The sequence below is a fragment of the Fringilla coelebs genome (assembly GCF_963513975.1).
Source record: "Fringilla coelebs genome assembly, chromosome: Z".
Taxonomy (NCBI): Eukaryota; Metazoa; Chordata; class Aves; order Passeriformes; family Fringillidae; genus Fringilla; species Fringilla coelebs.
Window position 1 is genome coordinate 44,143,588 of NC_140031.1, and position 27,323 is coordinate 44,170,910.

Genomic DNA, 27,323 nt, shown 5'->3' on the forward strand with positions numbered 1-27,323 from the left:
TGGCCTGGATCAGGATTAAGGAGATGTGCTGCTTCACAGAGGTACTGTGGGGAGGCTGATAAGGCTTCTCTAGTTCCTGGTCAACTCGAGAACCAGTCATACCTTAAGGTGAGGTGAGTTTTGCTTTGATCCACAATTGAGCAAAGGAATTAGATTCTTGACATATCTGAAAGCAGTATTAAAACACAAACGAGGTTAGATGTTTGGATTCAAAGTGATAACTCACTTATTTTTTCATGAAGGAAGGATAGAAAGGAAATAGAAAAATAGGAAATTTCCAAGAATAATTATGAAAACCACAGGAAAGGGATTACCAGGGGTCCAGCACTGGCTTATAGAGTGCATGTGGAATATCTTCATCGGCATAATGGCTCTTTCCCTGGTGAAGCTCCCCTGAGAGTTGGCCAGCAATCCAGCAAGGAAGCTGAGCCAGGCAGCTAGACCAGCGCGGGCGGAAGGGGGGGGTTGGGGTGGGTGTGGAGGGAGCAGGAGGGGAGGGACAAACAGCTTTGTAGGAGCAGCCAGGACAGTGAAGGACAGCAGACAGCAAAGACTCCGTCACATTGATAAGTTTTTAGACATGGGGGCAGGTTGGCTACATCCAGTCATAACTTTATTTGCTCCCTTGAGGTTGGCTGGTTGATTGGTGTTCAGGAGAAGTTTGCCTGATGTTTCAAAGCTTATTACTCACTCTGCTGATGTACCAACTACAAGCTGTTCTAATGACTTGAAACAGAATGCCTCATTTTCTAAAATAAAGCAGTTTCTAAAGTTTTTGTTAGAGGCAGTTGAATGCTTCAACTTTCAAACCTTAATTTTCTAAGAGGCAACGGAGAAACATTCCTTACTTTTTACTCATTCCCTATACCAGGGGAGACCTGGAGCAGAGCAAGAATGAATGTGAGGTTCTGCAAGTGAAGACCAGGGGTGCCGGGGCCCATCGGTGCCCTGCCTTTTCACTTGCCAGTGAAAGGAGGAGCTTGAGGAGGAGTAGATAGATGGTACAGCTCAACAGCCACTGTTGCAACTGGTCTTGATTAAAGTTTCAGCTTTTATGACCACAGGGCCATTTTGAAAGATCAAGGATGGGTAGTTGGTCCAACATGACTGAGTATGGCAAAACAGCTTCTCATATCTGCCAAGTCTGGGCAAGCTAGTGAGAAGAGTTTTGAACTAGAAACAGCAAGTGATGATCCACCATGTAAGAGATAAAATAATGGTTTGCTTCAGCCATAAGAATGTATACTTATGTCTTTTAGGCAAAGATGTAGCTAGCATGAGCCTAGCTTGTGTGAGTGTGGGGTGGGGTAGGAAAAGGGGAGTTAACCAGTGCTTGGTACTTAGAGGTATGGGGGAGCGGGGGAAGGGAGGTGTCAGCTTGAACACTGCAGGCAGTCAGAAAGAATGTGACGAATGTGAGCTTCGGAGTACCCAGCCAATGGGAAAATGGGACAGGGACAGCGGTTGAGGAAGGGTGTAAAAGTTTGTGCATTTTAGAGAGATGTATGCCTCCTCAGTGAGATGGACCTGACTCAGATAACTTGTTATCCGTAAGTGATGCTTTGATGACTTTGTCCTCTTTCAACTTGTTATAGATGGATAATGAGATGATTGGCTCTCGCAATTAAAGGATGAATACTGTGTGACTATTGAGAGAAGCTTTATTGATGTATAGTTATGTCATTGTAGTTTAGATGTCCTCTGTTCTCCTCTCCCACCTCAGCCCCAACCCCTCCCCCCCCTTATTGTTGCCATCAGACAGCCTGGGGGGTGTAGACCCCGTAGAAAGAAGGTGGGCACATGTGCCCCTTCCATGGGGCAGTTTGGGGATGGAAAATCTTGTTACTAAGGGGCATGACAACACCTGACCCTCCAATCAAGTTTCAAGAAAGCAGTCTCCACGGTTAAATGGCAAAGAAGTCTTGACTGACAAACCCTGTGGAGGGGCCAGGGTTGGCTGATGCAACCCCCAGGGGTATAAAAGACTGAGCATCCATCTTGAAGATGAACCAGCCACCTGGTAGGCAGCCATGAAGGCAGTTCCCAGCGCTGCAGTTTTTCCTTATTTAGTCCTTTTGTTGTATTTTTGTTAAGGTTTAATAAACTTAAAAAAAAATTTAAAGTAAGCACTTGCCTCTCACAACCTTTATCAGCAAGAGAGTATTTCTCACAAGCATCAAGAGAGAAAGTTGTAACCTGGACTGACGTGCAAAGGGCTCAGGCTGATGCAGACAGGAGAAACCTTGTGCCAGTAAAACAGGGCAGAAGGGTGCCCAGCTCACATGAAGAAGGATGTGCAATGAGCACTTTGTGCATTATGGTGAAAGTTATGACACCTTTTACACAAGATCATCATAAGTGGGTGCATCTCTACATGCATGGAACTTATAGTCATTACAGACTTCACCTGACAACCATGGCTTTTTGAATACAAAGGATGAGGATGTTGAGATGCAGCTCACAAGGTCCCACGATTTTTGGATATTCAAAATTAAAGCTCATCTGCAAAAACTGGAGTTTGTTAATTTGCAGGGATAACAGCCTTTTGCAAGGCTATTCTTGACATAATCCCAGAAATGGGTTTACCTGTGTGTGGAAGGTTATGCTGTGGATTTTTTCTGTCTAGGAGAAAATCAACATGAGAAGAAAAGTGAGAACATAAGGCTCTGTTAATTTCACACCTGAAATTTTTCTTGTGGGATGCTTATTTGCTTGTTAAAATTACATTTGTGGGTGCAGACTGCTGGATACTAGAAATGAAACGGTAACTTCAACTTGGCTGCTTCTTGGTAGCATAAGACAATCAGTGTAAGGAAGTGACAAGCATTGTTTTGTCCCTTTGTAGAAAATGCCACTAACAGTGAGTGTTATGAGTTTGAAACAAAGCTTTGGAAGTCACATGCAGGGGAAAGAGTCTGTCTGAGATTCTTGGAATTCAGTGCTTCAGCCAAAGGTGATACACAATAATCCCTATATTCAAAGTTATGTGCACGGGTGAAATAAACTAAAAATGGAAGAATTGCATTCCCTCCTTAGGAGTGCGATACTGAATGCTGACTCTATGCAAAAGCAACAGAAGTGAAAAGGCAAGATGGAGAAATTCCTAATTGTCTTAGTCTCTAAACCACTGAATACTCTGGCACAAAAGAAAACTGTGTCTGGAATCTAAAAATCAAGGAGACTCTCTGTGTACATAGTGGTCCACACACATATATAACAAAGAACCTCACTAAGGCAAAATTAGTGGTAAAAAATCCTGCTTAAATTGTTATCTTGGGAAGCTTCATTAATGACTGTCAGTGTAATATAATGTAATCCTATCGTGCACAATTAGACTGCAATTAGCAGCTCTTAATTTAAGTCTTCACCAGAGGCCAATATATTGCCATTTAACTACTGGCATTTTGCTCAAAGGATATTTTTACTGGCTAGTTAAAGTTGAAACTGGGAGGGTTTTTTGGTCATTATACTAATGAACTGCTTTTAGATTGCAGGGTTCTGGTTGTTATTTTTTTATCCAGAGATATTACATTGAATATTGATTTTAAAGGTTTGTATTAAAATTACCAGACAACTGACCTTTTCTTAATATTGAAAGAGCTGGTGAGATTTTCCGTTTTGAAGAGAACCTCCATATTTCATCCTCCCTCTTACCCTGCTTTTGATTCACATCTCTGACTGGATGAAATAGAACCTTCCTGGTAGAACTAAATGGAAAGAAGTGTTTAGAAGATGATGTAATGCACTCCAGCTGTTTGCTTTGTTTGAGCTAGTATAGAAGAAACTCAGAGCAAAATTGCCTCAAATGTGCAGAACTAGAGATTTCCGTACACACTTTGCTCTCAGCAGACAATGTAGGAGCAACATTTATGAAAAGAGCTCCATTTGGCTTCATTTTTATAATTATGAAATTTGGATTTTTATCTGAGTCTAAACCCTGAAGTAGAAAGTGTTTCCACTTTTAAGGGTCTTCTGTTTCTGTCCACAAAAGAGCAACATCAGGATTGTCAGATTTTATGATCAGAGTAAAACAATACAAAAAATGCATCCAGAGGAAGTAAAAAAAGAAATCCACTGTCTTAAAAGAGTTATCTGATGGTCTGCTGAGGCAGAAGAAACTCTCAGTACTTCTGTCAGTGAACACACAAGTCTGATTGTGGAAAGCTCTCAAGGACTCAAACACAGAGGGTCATCTCTGCAGGATTTCATATTTTTTAGCCAAGAAGCCTAGACTAGTTGTGGAGAGAGGGCAGAAGACTGTGATTGCCATAGACACAGGCACATCTGAAATGATTTTTTACCAATTATTCTTATTATAGAGAAGTATCTGTCTGTGGTTTCCCAATGGGACCATTTATTGATCTCTTTTAACATACATAAAGCTCATCTCATTTTCAAGAAGGTGAGACTTTGACTTTTTTAAGTGCATATAAAAAAAAATTCTGAAATGGTAGCACTCCAAAGAATTACAAACACTATTGTGCAAGGCACGATTTAATGATTAGGGCTTTTTTACAGAAGTATAGTTTTCCATGAACTCCCTCCCCCCAGCCAATTCCCAAGGGCATTGTTCCATAGAGTTTATTCATGCTGTTTGGAAAGACAGCACTCCCTCACGGACCTCTGTCTCACTGATCCCTGTATTTTGCAACCTGCTCTGGCTCCTCCTTTCCCTGTTTCCACAGGAAACCACATTGGTTGAGTACCCCTGTGGGCTGCCCCGTCTCCCCTGAAGACCAATCCCCTTTGCCCTGCCCTTAGCTCCACCCCCAATCCCTTTTCCTTCTTAAGCCGTCCAGAGCACGTGCTCTGCCTCTTTTGCCCGGGCTTCCTTTAGCCTCCATATTATAAGCCTCCACGGGAACATACCCTCAAAAGAGCCTTCTGCCTCTCTTGCTGAGCCAGCTGTGATGAGTGTTGCGTGTGAATCTGACTGAGTTGCCTGAATGTTAACCCAACCTGCTTGTCTACAGAAGAGGTTTTTTGGGCAAGAAGGTGAGACTTTGACTTTTTTACATGCACATTAAAACCAAAAAATCACTCTGAAATGGTAGCATTCCAAAGAATCCTAGACAGTACTGTGCAAGGCACAATTTAATGATTAGAGCCATTTTACAGGATTTATAATTGCTAAAGCATTGTAATTTTTCCCTCCCCAGAAAGCCTGTTCTGGTAACACCTCTCTGTCATGGTTTAGGTAAGCTAGTGAGTGATGACTGGCAGCACCTGAAGGAAGAAGAACTAGATGAAGGCAGGTCATGCCAAATGGCACTACAAAGGTCAGAAGTAAGGGATTAGAGATTTCATGACAGATGGTGATGTAGGTGATTTTTTAACTTGACCTGCCCACAAGGGTTTGCCACCACTGAGATGTCTCTATAGACAGTGTTAGAGAAAGTTACTCTTCTGACATACCCCACCTATAGAAAGTGGGAGTAGTTTCAATCCAATATACTCTTTGAATGCAGGTGTCATACACTTCCAAGCATTTTTTCTGAGAAAGGACAGCAACTTTCTCTTTTAACACAGTCAGTAGGATAAGTATTGCAGTCACCCAAGCAGGCAAGAAAGCTTTGTTTACACATGTCCTTCACACAGTTTGGAGGGGGGATTCAAACAAACACATCTTAACTTTCTAGTCAAATAGATTAATAATATGGCTGCAGGGTATGTAAGGGTTTTGCCAGCCTCAGCTGTTGAAACTATTTTGCTTTCTGTAGAACACTTGTATGGTAGTGGCAGCAAGGACATATCCAAAAGAGCCTAAAAGATAAAATTCTCTAATTAGAAAATGCAGCCCTTGCTACTCTGCAGACTTGTTATATACTGTACATCATTCACTAGAAAATGTAAACAGTTTGGGATTTAAAGACCAAAATTAAGATTAGAAGAACTCACCACTAAGACCTTACCCACTTGGTCTACTCTCCTCTTTATCCTCTGACTTCAGCTTCTTAATTTCTTTTTCTCACCCTTCCTCCAACCCACAGAGTGCTTTGGGAGAACAGGCCAGTACAACAAGCATGGGGTGGCCTTGTTGCCTTCTTGCCTTCTTCAGTTCTACTTTCAAGATAATCAAACATTGAAGGTTTCAGACTATAGGCAAGACCTAGGTCTGGTGTGAGACTTTCCGAGGCTGAAGGTGTCTCCATTAGCCAGGTCTGGGAGACAAGGAGCTGTGCAGAAGTGCTGGATCAGGTGGCTTGTCTCTAGTGAACACAGGTTGTCCGTGGTTGTCTGTGGTTTTAAAACCACGGACTGGAATTTAAAATGTACCCATCAGGGCTGGACTAGTTTCACCTGACTTCAGCTATTTAAAATGGCTGTTTCCCCCTCTCCTGGACAATAGGAACAGACAATTCCAGAAGATAATCTGATCCAATCTAAAATGTTGCCATTCACTCCACCAACTACAGAAGTAGCTTACAGGTTTATTTGCTGAATTTAGGTGAAATACCTCTCAAGTGCTCAAGTATGCCTCTGTCTCTTTTGCAGCACCTAAGACCTCTGGACCTAAGTCTGGATAAAGCTATCCCCCTGTAATACTACAAAATTATGTTTATTCAGTAATAGCTCCCAGCTGTTACTCACAAGATGTGAAAGACCAAGGCAGAAGAGTAATTTCAACTTGCCTCTCCCAAACTCCAGCAGAATGCTTATCACCACTATATGCTAAACAACTCCACCATCACCTGCCAAACATAAGTGAGAAAGTCAAACCTGCCCAAAAGGTCCTGCAAGTAAACCAGGCAGATGACCAACATGTGACTGGCTGGGGTGCAGGTAAACTCTCAAGACTGCTTTCATTTTTTCTGCTCAGCAGCAAAACACAGATTCTTTAAGGGGGCTCACTGGACTAAAAAAGAATTAGAGATCCCAGAGAAACATCTGGGTTCAAGATGAAAAGGCTTCACTGTGTGCCTCAGTTTTGGATTTAGATACTTCACATGCTAACTAGACATACAAAACTTCTGTAGATCCAGCCCTCAGCACATGCTAAATCAATGACATGTACATATTTTGTGTACATAAATAAATTATCTTCTATTGTAACAGTGCAGATGGAAGTCGACATGAAGTTTTAAAATAATTGTAAAATAATGTAAATGTAATAATGTAATTGTAAAATAAGTGTAAAATAATTCCTATAAATAAGGTAGTGGCACACCCCGTATGACATACTTTTTTTATATCTAGTTAATGAGTTCTTATGTATATCCCTCCACAAAGAATGTAATAAATCTTACTGTTCACAGTTAATTTAGTAATAGCAGCTTTTAATGTCAACAAAGTTCAGTTACGAACACAAAGAATTCTGAATCAGATCAGATGCAGTTGTTTTACATCAGCATCATAAATATACCTGCATACTTGTACTCAATCTGTAGCTATGTTGCTCTCCATAACAAGGTAATTAATGAGAACTATAAAATGTAATGGACAACACTGATCCCCACAATCCCTGTTTGTTTTGAATACAATTGAAGAGAAGTAGCAGCATAATATATAGAATGCTTACCTTGTAAAAAACACAGAATACCTGCTAAAAAAAGGGCATTGTTACTAGTCCCATTTGGATATTGTATACCTGGAACAGGGAAAGACAGGAAAGAACTTAAATCAGTCAAGACACAGATGGGCATTAAGTAACCAAAAGATGAAAATTTCAGTGTAAAAGACAATAGCTGTACCTACATGAAGAAAATGAATACAAGATTTGAAACTGTGCTCTGTGTCTCTTCTCAGAAGAGAAGAAAGCCATGACGCTCCTAGGCTTTTTTTCAAAACATGTCCACTAATGAAACTCTCATTAGGCAGTACAAAGCTTGCAGAATTACTTGCTTCACTTTGGAGTGTATGTAAGTAAACAGACACTAGCAGAGTCTCAAAACTCATAAAACGAACGCATAGTAGTCATAATGCTAAAGCAGGAGAATGTAAATAATTGGTATTCTATTTTCTGCCAGTACAGTAGTAATCTTAACGGAAATGCAACACTGAAGGTCTGTAACTTCACCCACAAGAACAAAAGGTTGTACTCTCCGGTTGTATTCCACTTAACAGATGCTCTATGCACATTTTTCTTCCAGAGAGGTTTTCCAGGAAGAAAAAAAGAATTTTTGGTTTGACAGGCAATTGAGTCTACTATTTATTTTTATAGGCTCCTTGTTTAGGAGCCTTCTGTACACACAAAATAAAGGATTAGGCATACAGTCTCCTGCTTACTAAGGAAGTTGTCAGACTCCACTTCTACAGAGAACTATCATCACCTGTTGTTAGAAGCTCTGTTAGCATATGTTTAGGAGTGTTCTAGAAGATACTCAAAAACCTTTTCAAATAATAATATCCAAGGGTAGCTTAAGACAAAGGCCAGGAAACTGATAGCATCAGTAATGGCTGACTGGTTGTTGCATTAAAATACCGATGATTACATTACATTGCCTTCTACAGAGCTTGTAGTGTTAGACTGACACCTGTGAGTAAGCTTGTATAGGTGTGACAGCTGCCTTCAGTGGACAGTAAATGTATACATATTTAAAGCTCCTTTTGCCTTCTATGGCAATTTTCACAACTCGTTGCACTCATACATCTTCCAGATAAGATTACTTCTCACACACCTCAACTTCCAGCTGTAATACAAGCTTAGTGAACCAACATTCACAGTTGTGATTAGGTTTATTAGGTCTGTATTTCTTCGTATGTATCTGACATAACTTCTTTTAAGTTTTGGCACTTCAATTTACCTTCACACTGTGTGATCAGCCTTGCAGCTGAAATACTCCTTATATATATAGCAGATCATCTTACACTGAGTTCTATAATCTTATCGACTTTTCTGTATAATTTATTCAAATTTCCCCACCTCTTCTTTAGTTTTACAGAAAATAATTTTCTTTTCTGGGGTTCTTCTGGTCTGAGAGTTCTCCAGTAGCTTGAAAAGAGGATTTTTATAATGTCTCTCGGGAGGCATGCAGCAGTAACACAGATCCCTGTGTTAAAATTCTTTTAAGTATCTCTACAAACACTCCAAAGGAACTGTACAACTGGGAGTTGTTGATCTTGAGGGAATGGTTCCTCATCTTAGTTTCCTCATCTCTTTCAATAAACTCATCTTGTTCAATAAACTGGCCTGTTTTGCAGCTGCTGGTCATAAATTTACACATCTTATATAGCAGAGGGAAACAAGCATCTGCAAGAAGTATAACAACTGTATTCAGCACATAGCTATCCAATATCCTATCCATCCTATATGACTAGGAGACAAACTAAGAATTTGTTTATAAATTACCTGCCCAGTATATGGTCTATATCTCCAATTTCTGTGCACTGCACCAGGGGTCCCTTATACCACCTTACTGATGTTCCTCAGCAGGGGTGGAGACAGTACACGACAACTGTTCTTCTATTATAATAATTTAAAATATTTACACACTGCACAGCCACTCTTTTACACTAGCACAAATACTGGTATACTAATGAACCGCACCTACAACATTTTGCAAAGATTGATACATTGTGGGCTTTCCAAGCATGAAAAAACATAAATCTGTGGACTTCTTGAATACAGACAACTGGAGGGCCTATGGAGGGAAAAAAAAAAAAGAAAAAAAAAAGGTGTACCCTCTAAGTTTAAGCTCTCTCCAGAGACCATTCACTAGCTTCAAAATATACATGGTTGGCATTAACTAAAGGTCTTTTGGGAAAACCCACACGTTAATTCAGTTTAAAAAAATGTGTTAAACTAAGTAGTACTTAGAGAAGAGCGAGCACTGTGTAACACATAGTTACTGAGATACACACATCTATTTAATGTGTGAAAAATAAAGTGCTTTTTATCAGGTCTCAATGCAGGGACACTATAAAACTTTTAAACAACTGTAAAACAAATATATACATAGAATACTGAATCAAACATAGACGAAAACAGTGAACATCCTATCTGATTGATGCCCCAAGACAAGACATTCCTTCATATACATGGTATATACATATATATTCCTCTTTACTCAATATATTATAACAATATATATTTCAAAATTTTGTTAGAGTCTTAAAAAAAAAAAGTCGTACAAATATGCAACAAGGATCAAGCACAGAAGTCCAAGGCTGACAAAGAATTTGCTATCCCTGCCGACACCATCATCTCCACTCCTGGGAAAGATATGCCAGTGCTCTTTGCTGGGGTGCAGTGCCTCCACATCCTGCAAGGCACTGTGAGCAGCAGCTGCGAAGTTGTCATCACCAGTGGTGAGCAGATCAAATACACACGAGTAAAAATAGATGTCCTTCACAAGCATCTTCTCACGGCATTTGGTGGTGGCTGTTTCCAGTGTATACCCTGATTGGGGATGAGATGCAGCACCCCAAGAAAGCAGCTTTCCCCTCACAGGCAATGGCAAGTGGCCACTCTGATCAATACGTTCACTGGAAGGGCAGCCGTTCACACACAGCTGCAGATCCTGGCTCTCCTCAAAGGCCATGACCAACTCCTGGGGCATGCGAATGGCCAGGGTCAGGTACTGCCCAAACTGGCGGATATACACTGTGGTTCCAATGTACCTTGCATGCATCTCAATATATTTGCCACTGACTTTCTCCACAATGTGCAAGCTCCTGGTGTTCTCATCTCCTCCACTTGTACCATCAACAAAAGCTGCAGGCAAGTCATCAGTCATTGCCTGATATACTTTCTGATCTGTACAGTCTTGGTATGATTTGAAGATAATAGTTATCTGTGGGGGAGGGGAAAAAAAAGGACAAAGTTAGTGGAAAGATATCATCTCAGTCCCTTTTCCATTTGGTAACTGAGTATGTCTGGAGCTGCCCACTACCTTAAAGCCTGATGGTTGTCTGCAACTCATGCATAAGGAAAACAGCCTGTACACATGCTTAAAGCAGTATTTTACTGGATGGCAAATGTTAAATTTGTGTTTTGTTGGTCTAGAAGTAAGACTATTAGCATGTGGCAACAGCCTTAAGGTCAGGAAAGGAAAACACTTTACATTTAATTGAGCATAACAACTACCTCCTGCCTCACAGTTCCTTAACACTTTGGAATGCATCCTGCAATGACAGAGATTCATAAGGACCAAGTAATTACCACAATGCTGGCAACTATGACAAAACCAGAATGAGACCATGCAAAATCAGGGAAAGGTATAATCAGGACCAAGAACAACAACTAGTCAAATAACAGCTTCGGGATCCTGGATACATTACTCCTAGGAACTATGAGCTTTGACACTTTGAGTCCACTGTGCTAGAAAATGTGCCCACAAGAGACACAATGTAAGACTGAAAGACACCGAAAGATGTGCCTTTGTGATGTTGACTTTCAACATCAAAACCATTAGCATAAAGCAATTTTTTTTTTTTTTTTTAAGATTAGAACTAGCCTTTTAAACCTTTCTACTTATTGGAGTATTTCGCAAGAAAAGAAAAAGCAGGTCTTCCAGTCTTAGTTGAAGGGAATAACTAGGCTATATGGCAGACCAAGTTTGGAGCATCTAGAAGCTTTCCTAAAACAAAGATTAGAACGAGAATTCACATCCAGGTATTACAAACAGACATGCTACTTCCTTTAGATGAAGAATGACTAGAGGGGAATGACTTCTTGAAAAGGTCAAAAGACATTTTGCACCAAGACTAGAATATTTTAATAATTATTTTAATCATTGATTGATTGATTATATCAAATTATTTACAGTCTATGATTTAAGTAGTCTGCTATGAGACTCACATTACTTCAAAACATATCAGAAGGGATTTTTAAACTAAGGTTAAACTTAAAATCTGTTCCACAGCAATCTCACATTTTAGTTTCAGTTAACCATCACACTTCTGCACAACTTTTATTTCTGCCTCTCTGTTTTAAAGAGCGAAAGGTTAAATCAAGAGCCAGTTACAAACAATTTGAATAAAACCTCTGCCCTCATTAGCTTCACCTCTCTACACCACTTGTATAAGACACAAGTCCTCCCTCCTCTCTCCTTCCAATGCAACAATTTCTTTTTCGGAGTATGTAGACATATGCTAAACAGTATTACATTTATTTTCAATATTTGGTTCATCTGAGGTGGTTGATGTGTTTGTCTAACAACTTGGACACAACTTACTATTTTGACTTCATATGTTCTCACCACTGCTGACTGGATTTTTCCAATGGTTCTTCCTTGCATTAATCAGTTATACAGCATGAGATGTATCAACTCTATACCTTGAGACCTTGAGTCAAGTAATTTGGTCAAGTGATGATTGTGAACCACAGCTGAGCTGGAATGCATATGACCAAAATCCAGAAAATGCACAAGTGCCCCTACTGCTGTACAGATGACCTCACAGCTTTGTTCTTAGTAAAGTAAGCTCAGCAACCTACAGAAGAGAAACTTGAGGGCTCTCAAATGATAGTATTTCTGCATATAATCCAGGCCATAATGCAGTAAAAGGCCTTTTACTTTGCGTAACACAGTTTGGATGAAAGAGACTTCTATCCTAGCCTGCTCAGACAAAGCAGCATTGCTATTTCCTTGAGCACATTTGCATTGTACTGCCAGGAAAGAATAATTTACACACCTACAGAAGTAAAGCTGTAAGTTTTACTTAGTCCTTACCACTTGAACAAGACTGGAGCCAAAAAGGAGTCTCATAGTTTTAATGAGGTCCTGAACTGGCTGCTTGATTAAATATTTAACCAAGGCACCTGGCAAAATTTATCAGGAAGCAGTTGCCAAATTGTTCTCTCCAGAACTCCCTCGTTTACAAGAATGAAATGCACACAATTTCAGAACACAGAGAAGGAACAAGAAACCTTCAGCTAATTTAAGATTAGCAATAATAATGGATGCTGAATGAGAGCTGAAAGACTGTTAGATGAATAAAGGCCTCCATATACATTGCAAGGACACTCTAAACAGAGACTCAACAGAGACCATTAAGATTTTCCAAGGACATACTTGTATTTAAACATTGCAGCTCAAGACACTGATTTTTAATATGCTATTGTCTGTTGGGTGACATCCATCTAATCCATGCCAGATCAGTAAGACCAGAGTGCTGCATGGGCTTTGCCTTATCACGCATTCCTTTATCAGTATCATGCCCTGGTAATAACAGATACTTCAGAACCTGTTGCAAAGGGAGATGAAGCAAAATGTCATTGCAGAGCTTTCCCTCTTTAAATTCCCAAGGTATCAGAGAGTATTAAAAAGTGAAAATGGTTGTTAGATATGTTTATCTATATACCTACAGTACTTTTCACATTCTGTCTGGTTCTCAAGAACACCTTCACAAAGCTGCTTTTGCAGTACTGTTTACAGACTAGAGATTAGCTGCCCTTTCTAAACTTAGGATGGAAAAATCCAAATGCCAAAATCTTCACATAAATAAAGATCTTTGAAAACTATCAGTGTATCAGCCTTGTTCTTTGGACATGTTACAGAGGTCTTTTGCAGTGAGGCACCCTGAAAGGTGAAAAGAAAGGTTTCCAGAGGCGTATCTGGATACAAGAAACAAACATCAGCTATAGTAAGATTACTAAACCAAAGAAATTTCACACATAAAATTTACACATTTCATTTTGGACTTCATCCTCCCACTCTTACTGATGTCAGTACTGATGAGTACACTGTTCAAAAAGCTTTCTTAAATTCCACTGCACATACAAAACCTTTCAAAGATGGTGTTACTGAGCTGTAAAACTATTATTTCTAGAGAAGACCCTAATGTGTTTGTAGAAGGTTTAAGGCTTGCATGCCTTAAACAAAAACACTTTCAACTCTAGAGTTCTTGTACTTATCTTCCTGTGGGAATCAGACATGTAAGGGTTTGATCTGCAGCCTTAGAAGAAGACAGACACAGAAGGGTTTGATCTGCAGCCTTAGAAGCTTAGATTGATGAAAAAATACAACACACAGATACTAAGCAGAAAAATAATAAACTTGTATTTCTATAGTTGTAGGTGAGAATATGCCTTAAGTAAGTGAGAAACTGTACTGGTAAGATGGTGAAGGATTTATAATGTAGGGCTGTGGTTGTTTAAGAGTTTAAATGTTATAATAGAAGCATATGTATGCCTGTGAGTTAGAAGCCCATTGGATAAAAGTATCCACAGTGCAGTAGAAGTAAGTAAAGGTGATAGGTTAGAAAAGTAAAATAAATCTTGTGACAACTGTCTATTGGTTTAGAAAGTTATATATTGCCTTGTAACAAAGAAACTTGTGAATACTTTGTGCTACAGCCGTCTGCCTGCTCCTCTACAATCTCACAGCCTCTGAGACTGATGTTTATCTGAGCAATAAATTATTCTTAGGCTCATGGTAATCCCGTCCCTACATTTCTAGCAGTGACAATGATATCTACCCCAGTGCCCCAATGCAATTACAATGGTGAAGGCCCATCTGTGACCCCATGGGCCATTCTCTCTAACCCTTACAACTGGTCAGTTCCTGAGCTGTTGTACCCCGATAAAAGAGGCTGCTTTAGCCCATTCTGGCAGAAGAACTATCGCCGGAACCCTTCATGGACCTCTCAATAAAACCATCACCCTGGATTCCCCAAGGCCTTGTCTCTCTCTCTCCGCCTGCCTGAAGCCCCTGCTCAAGCCAAGGTGCCTTTAGCAAGCTAAAAACTGAAACTATTAAAAGAGCTGAGATCACTAAGAGCTGATAATCACTGAGCTTGCTAAGGTGACCACGGCTATAGAGCAGTTTGGGTCTCGGACACCCAGCCTCTGGAAGGCTGAGCTATCCGGCCCAAGACTGCTCGCCTCAGGCACCCTGATCCTGCAGGGATCCAGCTATCCGGCTAGAAGGAGGTCCCCGTGGATTTTCACCTAGGGATGCTGGTTGTTCAGCCCGCTGAACATGAGTCAGAGCGGGCCAAGGGGGCCAAGAAGACCAAGGACATCTTGCCTTGGGTCAGACAAAGTGCAGCCATATGGACCAGGGCAGGACTGTACCCGATACTCAGCACTGCTGAGGTGACACCTGAAATCCTCTGTTGACCCACCAGAAGGACACTGAGGTGCTGGAGCAATTCCAGAGGAGGGAAACAGAGCTGGGAATGATCTGAAGGACAAGCCTGATGAATAGAGGCTGAGGGAGCTAGGAGCGTCCAGCCTGGAGAAAAGGAAGCTCAAGGGAAACCTCACTGCTCTCTACAAGTCTCTGAAAGGAGGTTGTAGCCAGGTGGGAGTCAGTCTCTCCTCTCAGATAGCAAATGACAGGATGATAAGAAATGGCCTTAAGCTGTGCTGTAAAGATTTAGATGGAATATTAGAGAAAATTTCTTCACTGAAAGAGCTGTCAAGCACTGGAGCAGACTTCCCAGCCTCTTGAGTCATAATCCCCAAAAATGTTTTAAAGGCATGCAGACACAGCACTTACAGATCACCGTCAGTGGTGGAATTGACAGTTTGCAACTGGACTCAATAATCTTAAAGGTTTTTTCCAACCTAAATGATTCTATTGCAGCCTCCAATGAAACCATAGTATAAAGCTACTTCTATGTAATAAGACAAATTAATCTCTACATTAAGCAAAATGTCCTTAAAGATGAAAAGAATAATGACATGTGACAAGTTACCTGATCCTTCTACTTCTTAAAACATTTAGAACATTTATCTTCCAATTACCTTTTAATTATTTTTCTATTACACGGTGCTCACTCTGCAATAATTTCCTGCAAAAATGAAACCATGCTACAAAAGAGATATTTAAAGTGTTTTGACTCTGGGTAAAAGAACATTTATCCCCCAAATTCCTTTACCCTGCTGATAGCACCAGTTCCTAGGTTCCAAGGTTTATACCCAATAAATCACTACAGTAAAAAGCTCTGTAGTTTTTTTCCTTCTCTGTGTCATTAAATTCACTCTCTCACCCTCAGGCTATTATAAAACACCTGGACAAGAAAACTCCCATTTCCAATTAATGCAAACAAGAAGACACCTCCAAACAAGAAGGAAAGCTTTCCATTGCCAAGCCTAAGACTCTCTACCTCAAGTTCCTATTCAGGGGCAATTACTTTAATGATATCCAGAACACCTGTCACAGGCTCAAAAAGCTATAAAGACTTTGTATTCCAAATAAAGCACACAGTAAATAAAACCTTAAAAACCCCAATGTTCTATTTTATGCACTATACAATACCCTTCTGACCTGCTCCCTGTAATAGATATTTATTGTCAGGGAATTGCAAAACTCCCTCCAAGACAGGGAAGCTCTTTATCTACAGCTGCAGAAATCTAACATGAATAATGCCAGTGACCTCTCAAAAGACATGCAGGAAGTCTGTCAGAAAGAAAAAGGAGCTTAAACTTTAACTCAGTTTCTCAGTTACTAGCTGATGATCTCCCTTTTCCATCTGAAAGGCCCTAGGATCCTATGCCAAAGGCCATAAGCACATCAGGCAAGTTCAAAAAACGGGAGTCAGCTAGACCACAGAACATAAAATATCTTTGCTCATGGTGAAAAACATGTTATTATGAGTAACACAAATGTGCAAAACACCTACAAACAAACTGTCAAGAGCAGTTTTGTAAGTACACAACTCTTACAAGATGTGCTCTTCCAATTACGGGATTCAAGGGAAATTTTTCCTGCTTTTCATACTTTCATGCCAGACATAAAGTGAGGGGTAGGGGAGAAACAACATGCATTTATTTCTCACAGTCTTACTTGAAGTGTCCTCCTGGCATTCTCATGTCCTTTATGAATTTACTGGATAGTCCTCAGCTGCTGGGGTTCCCATAGTCTCTTAGGTTTTGGAGAGAGAAGAAAACCTCACACATAAGGTTCCCTTCATTATCAACTCCCTCAAAGACTGGTACAGCAGAAAGCTAGGATCAAAGTGAAAAGTACAAGGGCAAGGGAAGGTTTGCACGTTTCAAAAGAACAATGGGCTGAAGATTAACCATTCTGTTTCTATGGCTTCTTAAACCACTTCCCCGAAAAATGCATTCAGGAAAAACTAAATCTTCTACTGTTGCTGTCCTTCCTTTCCTTTCATTAGGCCTGCTTTAGACAGGACTAATTAGGTTAGTATTTGCTTGGGCTTCTGTACAATTTAAGTTCAGCATATACCTTTGTTTTTATTTTCCATTAAACATCTATTTCAAATACATGCAATGAAAAAACAGCCAGACTAACAAAAAGGAATAGTCTGAAAACTTTTCATATGATGAAGGTAGAAGACCTATTGGCATGCTCTCAGCTAGGGATTACTCTATGTAGATAAATGTCACTGAAGTGTAGCTATGTAGAAGTCCTTTAAGCTACCCAGTGGCCAAAATAATTTAAGTACATCCAACAGCAGATAGTCAACCACAGGTAAAACGGAATACTTGCAGAGGAAAATGTTACTGGAGTGAATAAAGCAGTGGTAGTGTAGCTTAACAGGCCTTTGCTATTTCATTATAGTAGTCTGCTCCTACTAGAAATAAGAGTCAAGAGCATGCATTAGAGATATTAAAGCTCATCTTTTAAGTCACTTGTATATTCAAACAACCTTCCTTGCCTACAACAGGTGTGCTAAATTCTGTTATCTGTCAAAAATAAAGAAAAAAAAAATTCAAGGACTGTGCAACTGTTGTGGTGTGGTTTTCGGCTTTATTGTTTTTAGTTCTGTGCCTCAACATGTTAGTAATGTCCTGTTCTATGTACCCCTACATTATTCTCTAGTTGGTTTCACCCTACATGGTACCAGCCCCCTCTTTCTATCAATCACCCTTGCTCCTGCCTCTTTTTCCAGACACTTTGATGTCAATCCCTGTAATCCTGCCCCTACAGCCTGTCAATCTTGGTAATCCTCGTCCCTTCGTCTAGATTCTTCCATGTCAGTTATGTCATTTTCCTCCTCTTATTAGTCAGCTACATCTGCTCTCCTCCCCTCTCCTATTCCATTGGTTATATGATAATTTAGTCCCTCCTTATGCCCCTCCCCAGTTGTTAACCACTGGTTATTAGGCTGACTCCTCCCCAGAGTCAGCTGCACTTTTGTAAATTAATGTGTCTGTGTACTCCTTGCTCTTCTGTGCCTGCTCCTTCCCAGCTTCCTTCTTTGTTATCACCTGCAGTCTCCCCTCCGGGAAGGAATAAAAGCAACTTGGAAACTGCAGCCAGAGAGTCCCTCTCTTTCTCCTTAACCACTCTCGCTCGACGAGGACCCCTCTGGTCGCCTGCTCAGCCAGGTTATGAGAAAGGGTTCCTACCAGCGGCTGAACTGTTACCCCTGCCCCTAGCCTGTGACTCAAGGCGGATAGCGGGACTCAGGGGCGCGCACCGAGGAAGGGGGTCGGAGCTAGCCGGCAACCAGCGTCACCCCCTCTCCTGAGATTGGAGGCGCAGCGTCATGCAACATGTAAGATATACCAGCATTAGAAATATTTCTAGTATCATAAACCATAGATTTTGTTTTATTTCATTGCTTCTGCACACTTAGCTGCATTTGGGCAATGTCAGGGATTACTAGAAGAGAAGAAAAAAAGCCCCCTACTTGAGAATAAATGAAGACAGAAGGCACACTTTTAAAAATAATACTTTCCCTCAGTATGTACATACATTTACTCCTGGTGTTCTCCTTGAAAAGACGTATAACAGCATCATGTGTTACCGTAGTCAATAATTTTCAGAATGTGGCTAAAGTTAAGATCACCTATCGACTACAGCCACACCCTAGCCATCCCCACAATTTGTACACAAGAATCTCAACTTTTTCCTCTACTACTACCAGGAACAAGGAAATAAAGAAAATTCAGCAAGAGTTTAGCAAAACTGAGCATAAAAGCTTACTGCAGATTATGAAATGCAGTTTTTTCTTCCACTTTAGAAAAAGCCACTGGAGGAGATTGCAGGAGATATGTGTGTTTGGCAAAGCATACTCACATTAGTCTCATTCCCTTTTTTTATACACCTTCAGAACTTCATTCAAAATGAAGACTGTTTTTGAAACTGGCAGAAGTTAAGAAACTGTAATTCTGAACTTTAGTCTAATCTCTGTTCATTCATCCAAGCATTGCCATTACTTCAATACTTCAGAACACAGCACAAACTTAATAGTAAAACTGATTTTGCTATATTAATACTACTGCCCAGCCAACTCCACAGAAGATCTGTAGGCTGTACTCTATTGTGACAGACAACTCCTGCTTCTGACTCCAGTAATTAAGAAAACATACTTCCAGGCTTAACAATACAGTGAAAATTCTCTGGTGTAAATGTCTTGAAGCTGTGTACACATAGCCTGACGTAGCTTGACAATACAAGAGCTACACTACCACAATTTTTAAAAAAGCCCTTTCACTCCAGAAGAGGTAATGTGACAATATCAGCTTCAAATGCATGATAAAGTAATTGATGGACACACTTGCTACCTGCATTCAGCAGGAAGAGACAAGGACTTATATTCCTACTCAAGACTCCTCAAAGTATCTGAGAGGCATGCAATCTTAAGTCTTGCCCTCAACAAGGGTTTAATATTCTTGGCACAATTTTAAGGCCACTGCTTGTTTGGTAAATCTGAGGTACTAAGTCCTTGTCACAAACATGTATCTTGCTCCCTTCTCTCACTTCTCTGCAGTTTGCCCTCTTGTTTTGGCTCTGAATCATCAGTGTTTTGGTAACCAGTTTTTCAAGCCACTCTCAGTATTATCCGTTTTCTACTGTTTTAGCTGTGAAGTTTAGAAAATTAATAAAAAGCAGACACATACATTCTTTCCATCTTTAAATTCCCTTCCAACCCAAAGCATTGTATGATTTTTTAAACTTCTGATGAGTGCAGAGACAGTCACAGAAATACAATAATCAATAACTATTTTAAAGTGTTACATCAGTATCATTACAGGCTTGCATGGTGATCTGCACAGGTTTTCTTGTCTTAAACAGGAGCAGAGGGAAGAAAAGAACCTGTTTTGTTTGCTCATTAAAGAAGATGCTAAGAGTTTTACTTGTTTAAACTAATGCATAGAAGATTTTCAAGCTAATACACTTCTTCACAGTTAAGGGCTAAATGACTTACTTAACTGTCTTGGCCTTTTACTTCTGCATGCATGCACAGTGCACAAAAATAATCTGTACCTTATTTGTAGCAGTAGCACTGAATCCTGGGACGACAGGCACATTGGTCACTTGCACTGATAAGTATTTATTGTCTATGAGGGGCCAAGCACCTTCCACTTTGCATGTCTGGAAGTGATCCTTAAAAGTCCTCAGATGAGGATCCCCGAACAAGCCACAAAACAAGTAAGTAGGAGGAGGTGTCTTCTCTCCCCCCTGATGTTCTGTCGCTTCTGTGTGGCCACTGTAATTGCAAGGATTGCGGGTCATTTCAGAGTTGGTGGAGGATGTGGGTCCAGTTTTGGTACAGTTTCTCTGGGTCATGAGATCACCGATCCCAAGCACTGCAGAATGGTAGACTAGGTTTCCACGGCATACTTTGGAATTGCGATAGGTACACACAGAGTATGCCCGCAGGGCCTTGCAGAATTCCAAATCAAAGTCCTCAAGAGCTGCGTTTAGATGTGAAGTAAAGGACACAAAATCAGTAGTGCACTTCTGGATTCCACAGGATGTGTGCAGCTCACAGTCACCTAAGCATGAAATAAACAGCAGAAAGACATAAAGCAAACCTCCTGGGTGGCAATACCCCTTTCTACTCCCACAAGTACCATAGAAAACAACTTAAAAGAAACGTAAAAGTGCTCACCCATTAGGGAAACATTGCATTTTAGAAAAGAAGAGGTTGAAAGATAGAAAGATAGCAACAGAGACTATCTCAGAGGCTGACAGGACTCATGATGTCTTAATCCATTACTTCATATTGTCTAGATTAAAATTAAGAGCACGAAGTCCTGTCAAGTACAAGCCAAACATTTCTTTCTAGATACCAAGGTGATCATGCAATTCTGTGTTTAAATTAATCACTTAGTCATTAAGGAGGTGTCCATTTAGTCTTTAAGTGCTTTACACAATTTACTGAATTTTAGTATAGAATTCTGCCCCTCTAAAGGCAACAATGCAATGTTGTTTAGACATTGTTTAGATGTTAGACATATCAAATGTCTAAAAATGTTTAGACAAAAACTAGACTGAATAAAGCAAAAACCAAGTTCTCTTCTAGAACCAGGGTAGGGGAGAATGGGTGGATAAGCGGACAAGCAGTTTGCTGTATTTCCCCCTATTTTTTATAGCACTGCCATAGCTAAAGCTTCACTGCTCATTTTTGGCGACTAAAGCATGAAAAACCCAGTTGTCTGAAGTGCAAGTTTTCAGCTAACGCACCTGTACATTGCAGTAGCTGTACCTTTCAGAGCACAATTCCGTAATAACACAGGGGGAAGAGAAACTCTCTCCCACAAAAGCCTGAAGTAATTATCAGATGTATGCAACTGCTACACAGTTCAGTTTACATGAGCAAACCAGACAGATTTTATCTGATTACCCGATTTCCATAAAAAAAGCAGTTAACATCCTTGCAAGCAAACCGAAGTTTTAGTTTTCTCCTCCACAGTTCTCACACATATGATTTGAAATCCTTCCAGATTCTCATGGCAGTTAACAGTTTTCTGAAGGTAACTTTTACCAAAGAACTTACCAGGGGCAAAAATTAAATGAACAAGACACACTAAGGGCGACAGAACCCCACTTTTCACACAGTTTAGAACTAGGAGGACCCCAGTCTGGGGGGGATCACATTTCCTGCCATCCAAAGAGAAAATGGACTTTCATAAAGAATAGGTGCACAACTTCATGTAACAGCTGTCCAAGCCTGCAAAACTATCTACGAAAATTCATCTGAGGGAACATTTATCTGAAATTTCTCACTGTTGTAAAGCAGATTTTGAATGCCACAAAGATGCACAGAAGAGTTTTAAGAAAAGGGAAAAAATATATGAGAAACTCCTGAGCCATGAGAAGTGGAAAACAGGCTGAATAACAACATTTTTCATTTTTAAATAAATGTTTTCGGCAATGCACCCAGTGATATGAGGATATCGGCAATTTCTTTGTCTGCCCCTTAGCTGACCTTCTCGAGTCAGTATTCACGTGACTTACTGTGAATACCCAAACCATGAATTTATAAGCGCAATATGTTTTGCCAGTGATGTGTAGCTAACACAAATCTGTCAAAATCCCAAGACAACACAAAGCAGAATGAGGAATTCCCCACCTACAGCTAAGTATGACCACGACTCGTATAGGTAAACTGAAAATTTCTTTGTGCAAGCCATACACACCTTTGCAGAATACAGAAAAAAACCTCTAACAACAATCAACTTCTGTATTTTCAGATATACAAAAAAGACCCAAAAGGCCAAGCAAAATGACAGAGGGAATACTGGGTTTAGAGCCAGACTTTCAAAGCATCAAAACTTTTATTTCCCTTCAGTTGTATTCATAATATTATTTTAATCAAAAATAAATCAGGCTAGCTGAGCAAGTCTATCAAGTTATCAAACAGTCCAATACATCACACAATCACAGAATTTTTAGGGCTGGAAGGGACCTCTGGGAAACATCTAGTCCAAAACCCCTGCCAAGGCAGGATCACTTGGACCAGGCGACACAAGAACGTGTCCAGGTAGAGTTTGACTGTCTCGAGAGAGGGAAACTCCATGGCCTGTCTGCCAGCCTGTTCCAGTGCTCTGCTACTCTTAATGCAAAGAAGTTCTTCCTAATGTTGAGGTGAAGCTTTTTGTGTTTCAGTTTATAGCCATTATTCCTCTTCCTGTCACTCGGTACCAATGAAGAAATCTGGCACCATCCTCTCGGATGGAAATATTTATATGCATTAACGAGATCCCCTCTCAGTCTTCTCTTCTCTGGGCTACACAGGCCCAGCTCGCGAATCCCTCCTCATGAAAGGCTCTACCGGAAAGGAAAGACCCGCCAGCTCCTCGCGTTTGCGCGCACACGGCTGCGCTCCTGTCCCTCCCAGCCCCACACTCCCGGTACCTGCGCCCAGCAGCAGGAGCCCCAGTGCGGCGAGCAGCCGCCGAAGAGCGGCGAGCGGCGCCTCAGCCCTGGGAACGCGGGAGGGTACAGCGCTCCCCATGCCCGGCCATGCAGTTCGCCGGGCTGGCGACAGGACGGCGCCACGGCATGAGGCGGCGGCTGCGCGGGCGGGCGACGTTTTCCACGATGCTTCCCCAGTCCTCCTCCTGCTCCAGCGGTGCTACTGCAGCCACAGCAGCGGGGCGTGACGCGACGGGCACAAAGAACGGACTGCCAATGGGGGCGGGGGAAGCACCGGCGGCGACGCCTGCGTCCGCTCTGCGTCCTCCGCGCCCCTCCCACTACGCCGCCTCCTATTGGCTACCTGAGCTGTCCGTCACGGCTGGCCCCGGCGCCCTAAGCCCCCTGGCGGCATCGACCCGCCCGCCGCGGTCTCTGCCGCCGGCGCTGCGTCACTGGCGGCCGAGTGCTCCCGAACGACGAGCCGCACCCCTGAGGCGGGACGTGTCGCGAGAGGCCGTCAAGGGGGCATTGCCGGGACAGGGCAGGGGACAGCGCCGGGATAGGAAAGGAAACATCCCCGGACAGGGTGGGGAACACTGCCTGGAGAAGACAGGGGGCCCCGCCGGGATAGGTCAGCAGCACCGCTGGGATAGGAAAGGAAACACCCCGGGATAGGGTGAGAAACACCGCAAGGAGAAGAGAGGGAGCCCCGCCGGGATAGGTCAGGAACACCACTGGGATAAGAAAGGGGGCACCGCCAGGATAGGGCAGGGACACCTCAGGGATGGGATGTGGAAGACCTCTGGCGCAGACAGGGGACACGGCCGGAGAGGGCAAATGGCAGCGCTGGTGGACTACTGCGAACAGGGCAGATGGCAGCACAGGGACAGGGGTGGGTGACAGAACACGGAGACAGAGGAGGGGACATCACCGGGGTGAGAATTAGGAAAAGAATCTCCAGGAGAAGATAAATGCCATTGCTGCCCGAGCTGATATAGCGAAACACAAAACAACGGAGTTGTTTTATGCGGTGCTTTATTGAGGGCCTTGGGGACCTGAGGACTCGCATCCAAAGTCAGAGCCCCCGAGCAGACAGAACTATAGGGTTTATATCTTTCAACAGAAAGATTACTTCATCCTTTGATCTTTTGTTTCACTAGCTCTACATGACATCTCTAAGCTACTTTTGATTAACGGTTACTTTGAATCTTTAACAGAACATTCTTTAGATAAACATTTTCTACCTCCCCAGCATGTTTTACTGATTTCTTGCAACACAAGCTACTAATTCACATACAGAGTGCCAAAAGGCCTACTTAAGTTACGATCCTTAGCATAACTACTCCTAATACACAATATTCTCTCTAAAACTTAAAATCTACTGCAACAAGTCCCCCCTTTTGAGCATTCCTCAATCTTCAGACTTGCAGGGATGCTCAAGTTCTTGTTTCAGCTTCGTTCGGGTGTCTATTTTCTTTGTGCGGGGGTGGTGGTGGTGTTGGAGTTCGGGTCATGGCATTCACCAGCCGTCGGGTGCGCATCTGTTCCTGGCTGATCATCCTTATGACACACTTATACACTCCAAAAATGATCAGAATCAAAATCAGAAACATCAAAGCATATTGTATTATTGATGATAACCAACCAGAGACCTGGAGCCCTAAAGAATTGAATAATGCTCCAATCCAATTATGTTCTGCTTCTTTTTCTAATTCTTTGGTCTTTTCTTCTATATTCTCTAATTGTGAAATGTCTTTTTCTACATCAATGTGGATGCAACAATGATCTATTTTCTTATTCAGGTAACCACAAACTCCATATTCTTTCAATAGTAACATGTCAAGGGCCATCCCATTCTGTAGAGTCATCTTCGTGGTAGCTTGCAATTGTAAGTTTAAATCTTTAAACCCTTTTTTGGTACCTGCTGCAAGCCTTTCAGTTTGTCCCATCAGTCGGTAAATCATGTCCCTATTGCGGTAAGCTGCAATAGGTGCAAAGAAGGATTCTAGGGCCCATCCAAATTTAACCCCACTGTCTGGCTCATGCCACTCGTCCTTATCTTCTATGTTTCTTCTAGCCCTTTTGACTCTATTTTCTAACTTCGACTGTTTCCAAAACGGACATAATGTGGGTATCCCTAGTGTGATCTGAGTGACTGGCCCGTCTATTGGCATATGAGTTGTCCATTGTCCATGTCCCATTACCCAAACTAGATTTCCTGGACTTCTAATGGTAGTGGTTTTACAGCTAACAAATCGTTGTTCTTCTCCTTTAACCTTTTCTGTAATGGTGTGATTATATCCCCGACACTCGCATCCCCATTTTAACAAAACTCTTACTGGTACTAGCCCTATCTGCACTTCGGGGGTATCACAAGTAAGCGCCTTAGTACAATTCCATATCTCTTTCTGGTCTTTTTCCTGTCTTGAGGTGGTATGCAAGGCTATAGCCCCGGTATGTGTCTGATTCTTTGTTCCTGTCCATTGAATGCACCAATTAACTTTTCCTAAGTAGCTATATGTTTCTAGTAAACTAGGTCCCCATATTGTTTCCCACTCGTCTTCTAATGATTTGTCCCGAGTAACATCTTGGCACACTATTTCATGATACTGTATAGCTTTTAAACTGCTTTTCTTCTTTAGCACATCGAAGGAACACCAACCTATCTCTTTAAACCTTCCAATTTCTGTAAATTGATAGTTTAACAGTTTCACACAATCTTCTCTCTTTCCTGGTGTGGACCATGATTCTCGAACTCGGATAGTTTTGTTTTCCCTTTTAGCTTCACCTCAGTGTTCCTGAATACAGGTTTGCACTACATTCTTTGTTGCCGGGGGCAAGGCTCCAATTGGAATTATTCCCCAAGGAATTGGCTCTACTGCTGCCCGGGGTAAAGGTAAACATGCTGTGATTCTAGTTACATTTTGCACCATTCCAAAATCTCTAATTAATCCTACTATCAAATTCTCTTGTCCTTCCCCCCTTAGGAAACTGAAAGTTCTATTTTTATTCCTGATGTCCCTAATTCTCCGATTAAACACTCTTCCGTTAGTCAAAGAAACGGCTGTCCTAGCATGTGCTTGCCCTTCGACTTCCCTAATTCCATATGAAGAGTAGATTCCACAGACCATTACACAAATATACTTCCCTTCTGATTCTGACTTCCCCAATCGTGGTTGTGTGTTATTTAGCCATCCTATTCCTCTTTGATTGTTAAACCAGGTGTTGCTTTGTCCCCTCGGTTTATCCCACAACCCTGAATCATTCCATTTCCACCATGTGACTGAATAGATTGATCCACAGGGATCTTGAGCAACAAAAGAGCAATTAATTCGTAACGGAGGCCCATTCCACATGTCAACTGTAACAGAGAAAGGAATAACCATTACTTCCGTACTATTCTCTTCCCAATTCCTAACTCTCAACTGTAAATATTGATAATCAAAGCTCTCTAATATTTTGACTAAACACATGAACTTGCCAGAATCACTTATAGTCATATTTGAGGGTTACCGTAGTATTGCCAATTTGTGCATCCTTATCCCAGAACGTGATAGCACTGATGTTCTTGCTACTATTTCCCTTTTTCCAGTAGACTTTTACCTCCTCAGCTCCAGCTCTCTGGTCATCGGTAATGACACAGGTCAGATTCATGTTCATCCCTTCCATTGCTCCCACGACTGGCTCAGGGACTGTAACAACAACATATCTATTCACAGGCACACATCTTATTTTAATCAAAACCACAATTATTGTGAGTGTGATTTTGCCCGAATCACCATTCGGGTTGGGGATATTACATGAGTTTCCCATTTCACCGGAGCTTTCTTGACCCTTGTATAATGAATCCAGGTGTCGACTCCTGCAACCTTAACAGCTGTAAAGGTAGTCAGTATCACCTGATGCGGTTCATCCCAGGCTTCCCTCAGAGGGTCAGTTTGCCAATTCTTTATGTACACCTGGTCTCCTGGTTGGATATCATGTACAGGGTTTCCTAGGGGCAGCGGTCGATTCCACTGCAGTGCTCCCCGCAAAGCGCTAGGGACTCTGTGAAGGGATAAAACATAATTGAAAATCACCTGATCTCCAAACACATGTGGATCACCCTTCAATGTGGTGGCATGGCACGGTTTACCATATAGAATCTCAAAAGGACTAACTCCTACTCTTTCCCTGGGTTTTATTCTGACTCTTAACAAGGCTATCGGTAAAGCTTGAGGCCAATGTAACTTAGCTTCCTGACATATTTTCTTCACTTGATTTTCCTGACCACTTGACTGGGGTCTCCAAGGAGTGTGGAGATTCCAGGTAATGTCGAGCATCCTAGCTACCTCCTGTACAATGTTAGCAATAAAATGAGGTCCTCGATCTGAC

General features: G+C 41.5%; 1 protein-coding gene across 1 annotated transcript; it reads right to left on the reverse strand.

Annotated features, from left to right (window-relative positions):
* Window positions 1-7,476: 7,476 nt before the first annotated feature.
* Window positions 7,477-23,099, reverse strand: RGMB (repulsive guidance molecule BMP co-receptor b). The gene is made up of 3 exons (XM_084225081.1): window positions 22,947-23,099; window positions 20,070-20,581; window positions 7,477-10,733 (listed from the first exon to the last, which is right to left on the reverse strand). Exons 1-3 carry the CDS (start codon window positions 23,044-23,046, stop codon window positions 10,044-10,046), a joined length of 1,302 nt encoding a protein of 433 aa, XP_084081207.1. The 5' UTR covers window positions 23,047-23,099; the 3' UTR covers window positions 7,477-10,043.
* Window positions 23,100-27,323: the final 4,224 nt, after the last annotated feature.

What these genes read in the sequence shown, in the direction of transcription:
- RGMB (XM_084225081.1), bottom strand. Translation starts at nt 23,046, where the DNA reads ATGGGGAGCGCTGTACCCTCCCGCGTTCCCAGGGCTGAGGCGCCGCTC. An exon ending in GCTCCTGCTGCTGGGCGCAG is followed by an intron (nt 20,582 to 22,946) that starts GTACCGGGAGTG and finishes TTTCATGCTTAG; the next exon opens with GTGACTGTGAGCTGCACACA. An exon ending in GTGCTACTGCTACAAATAAG is followed by an intron (nt 10,734 to 20,069) that starts GTACAGATTATT and finishes CCTCCCCCACAG; the next exon opens with ATAACTATTATCTTCAAATC.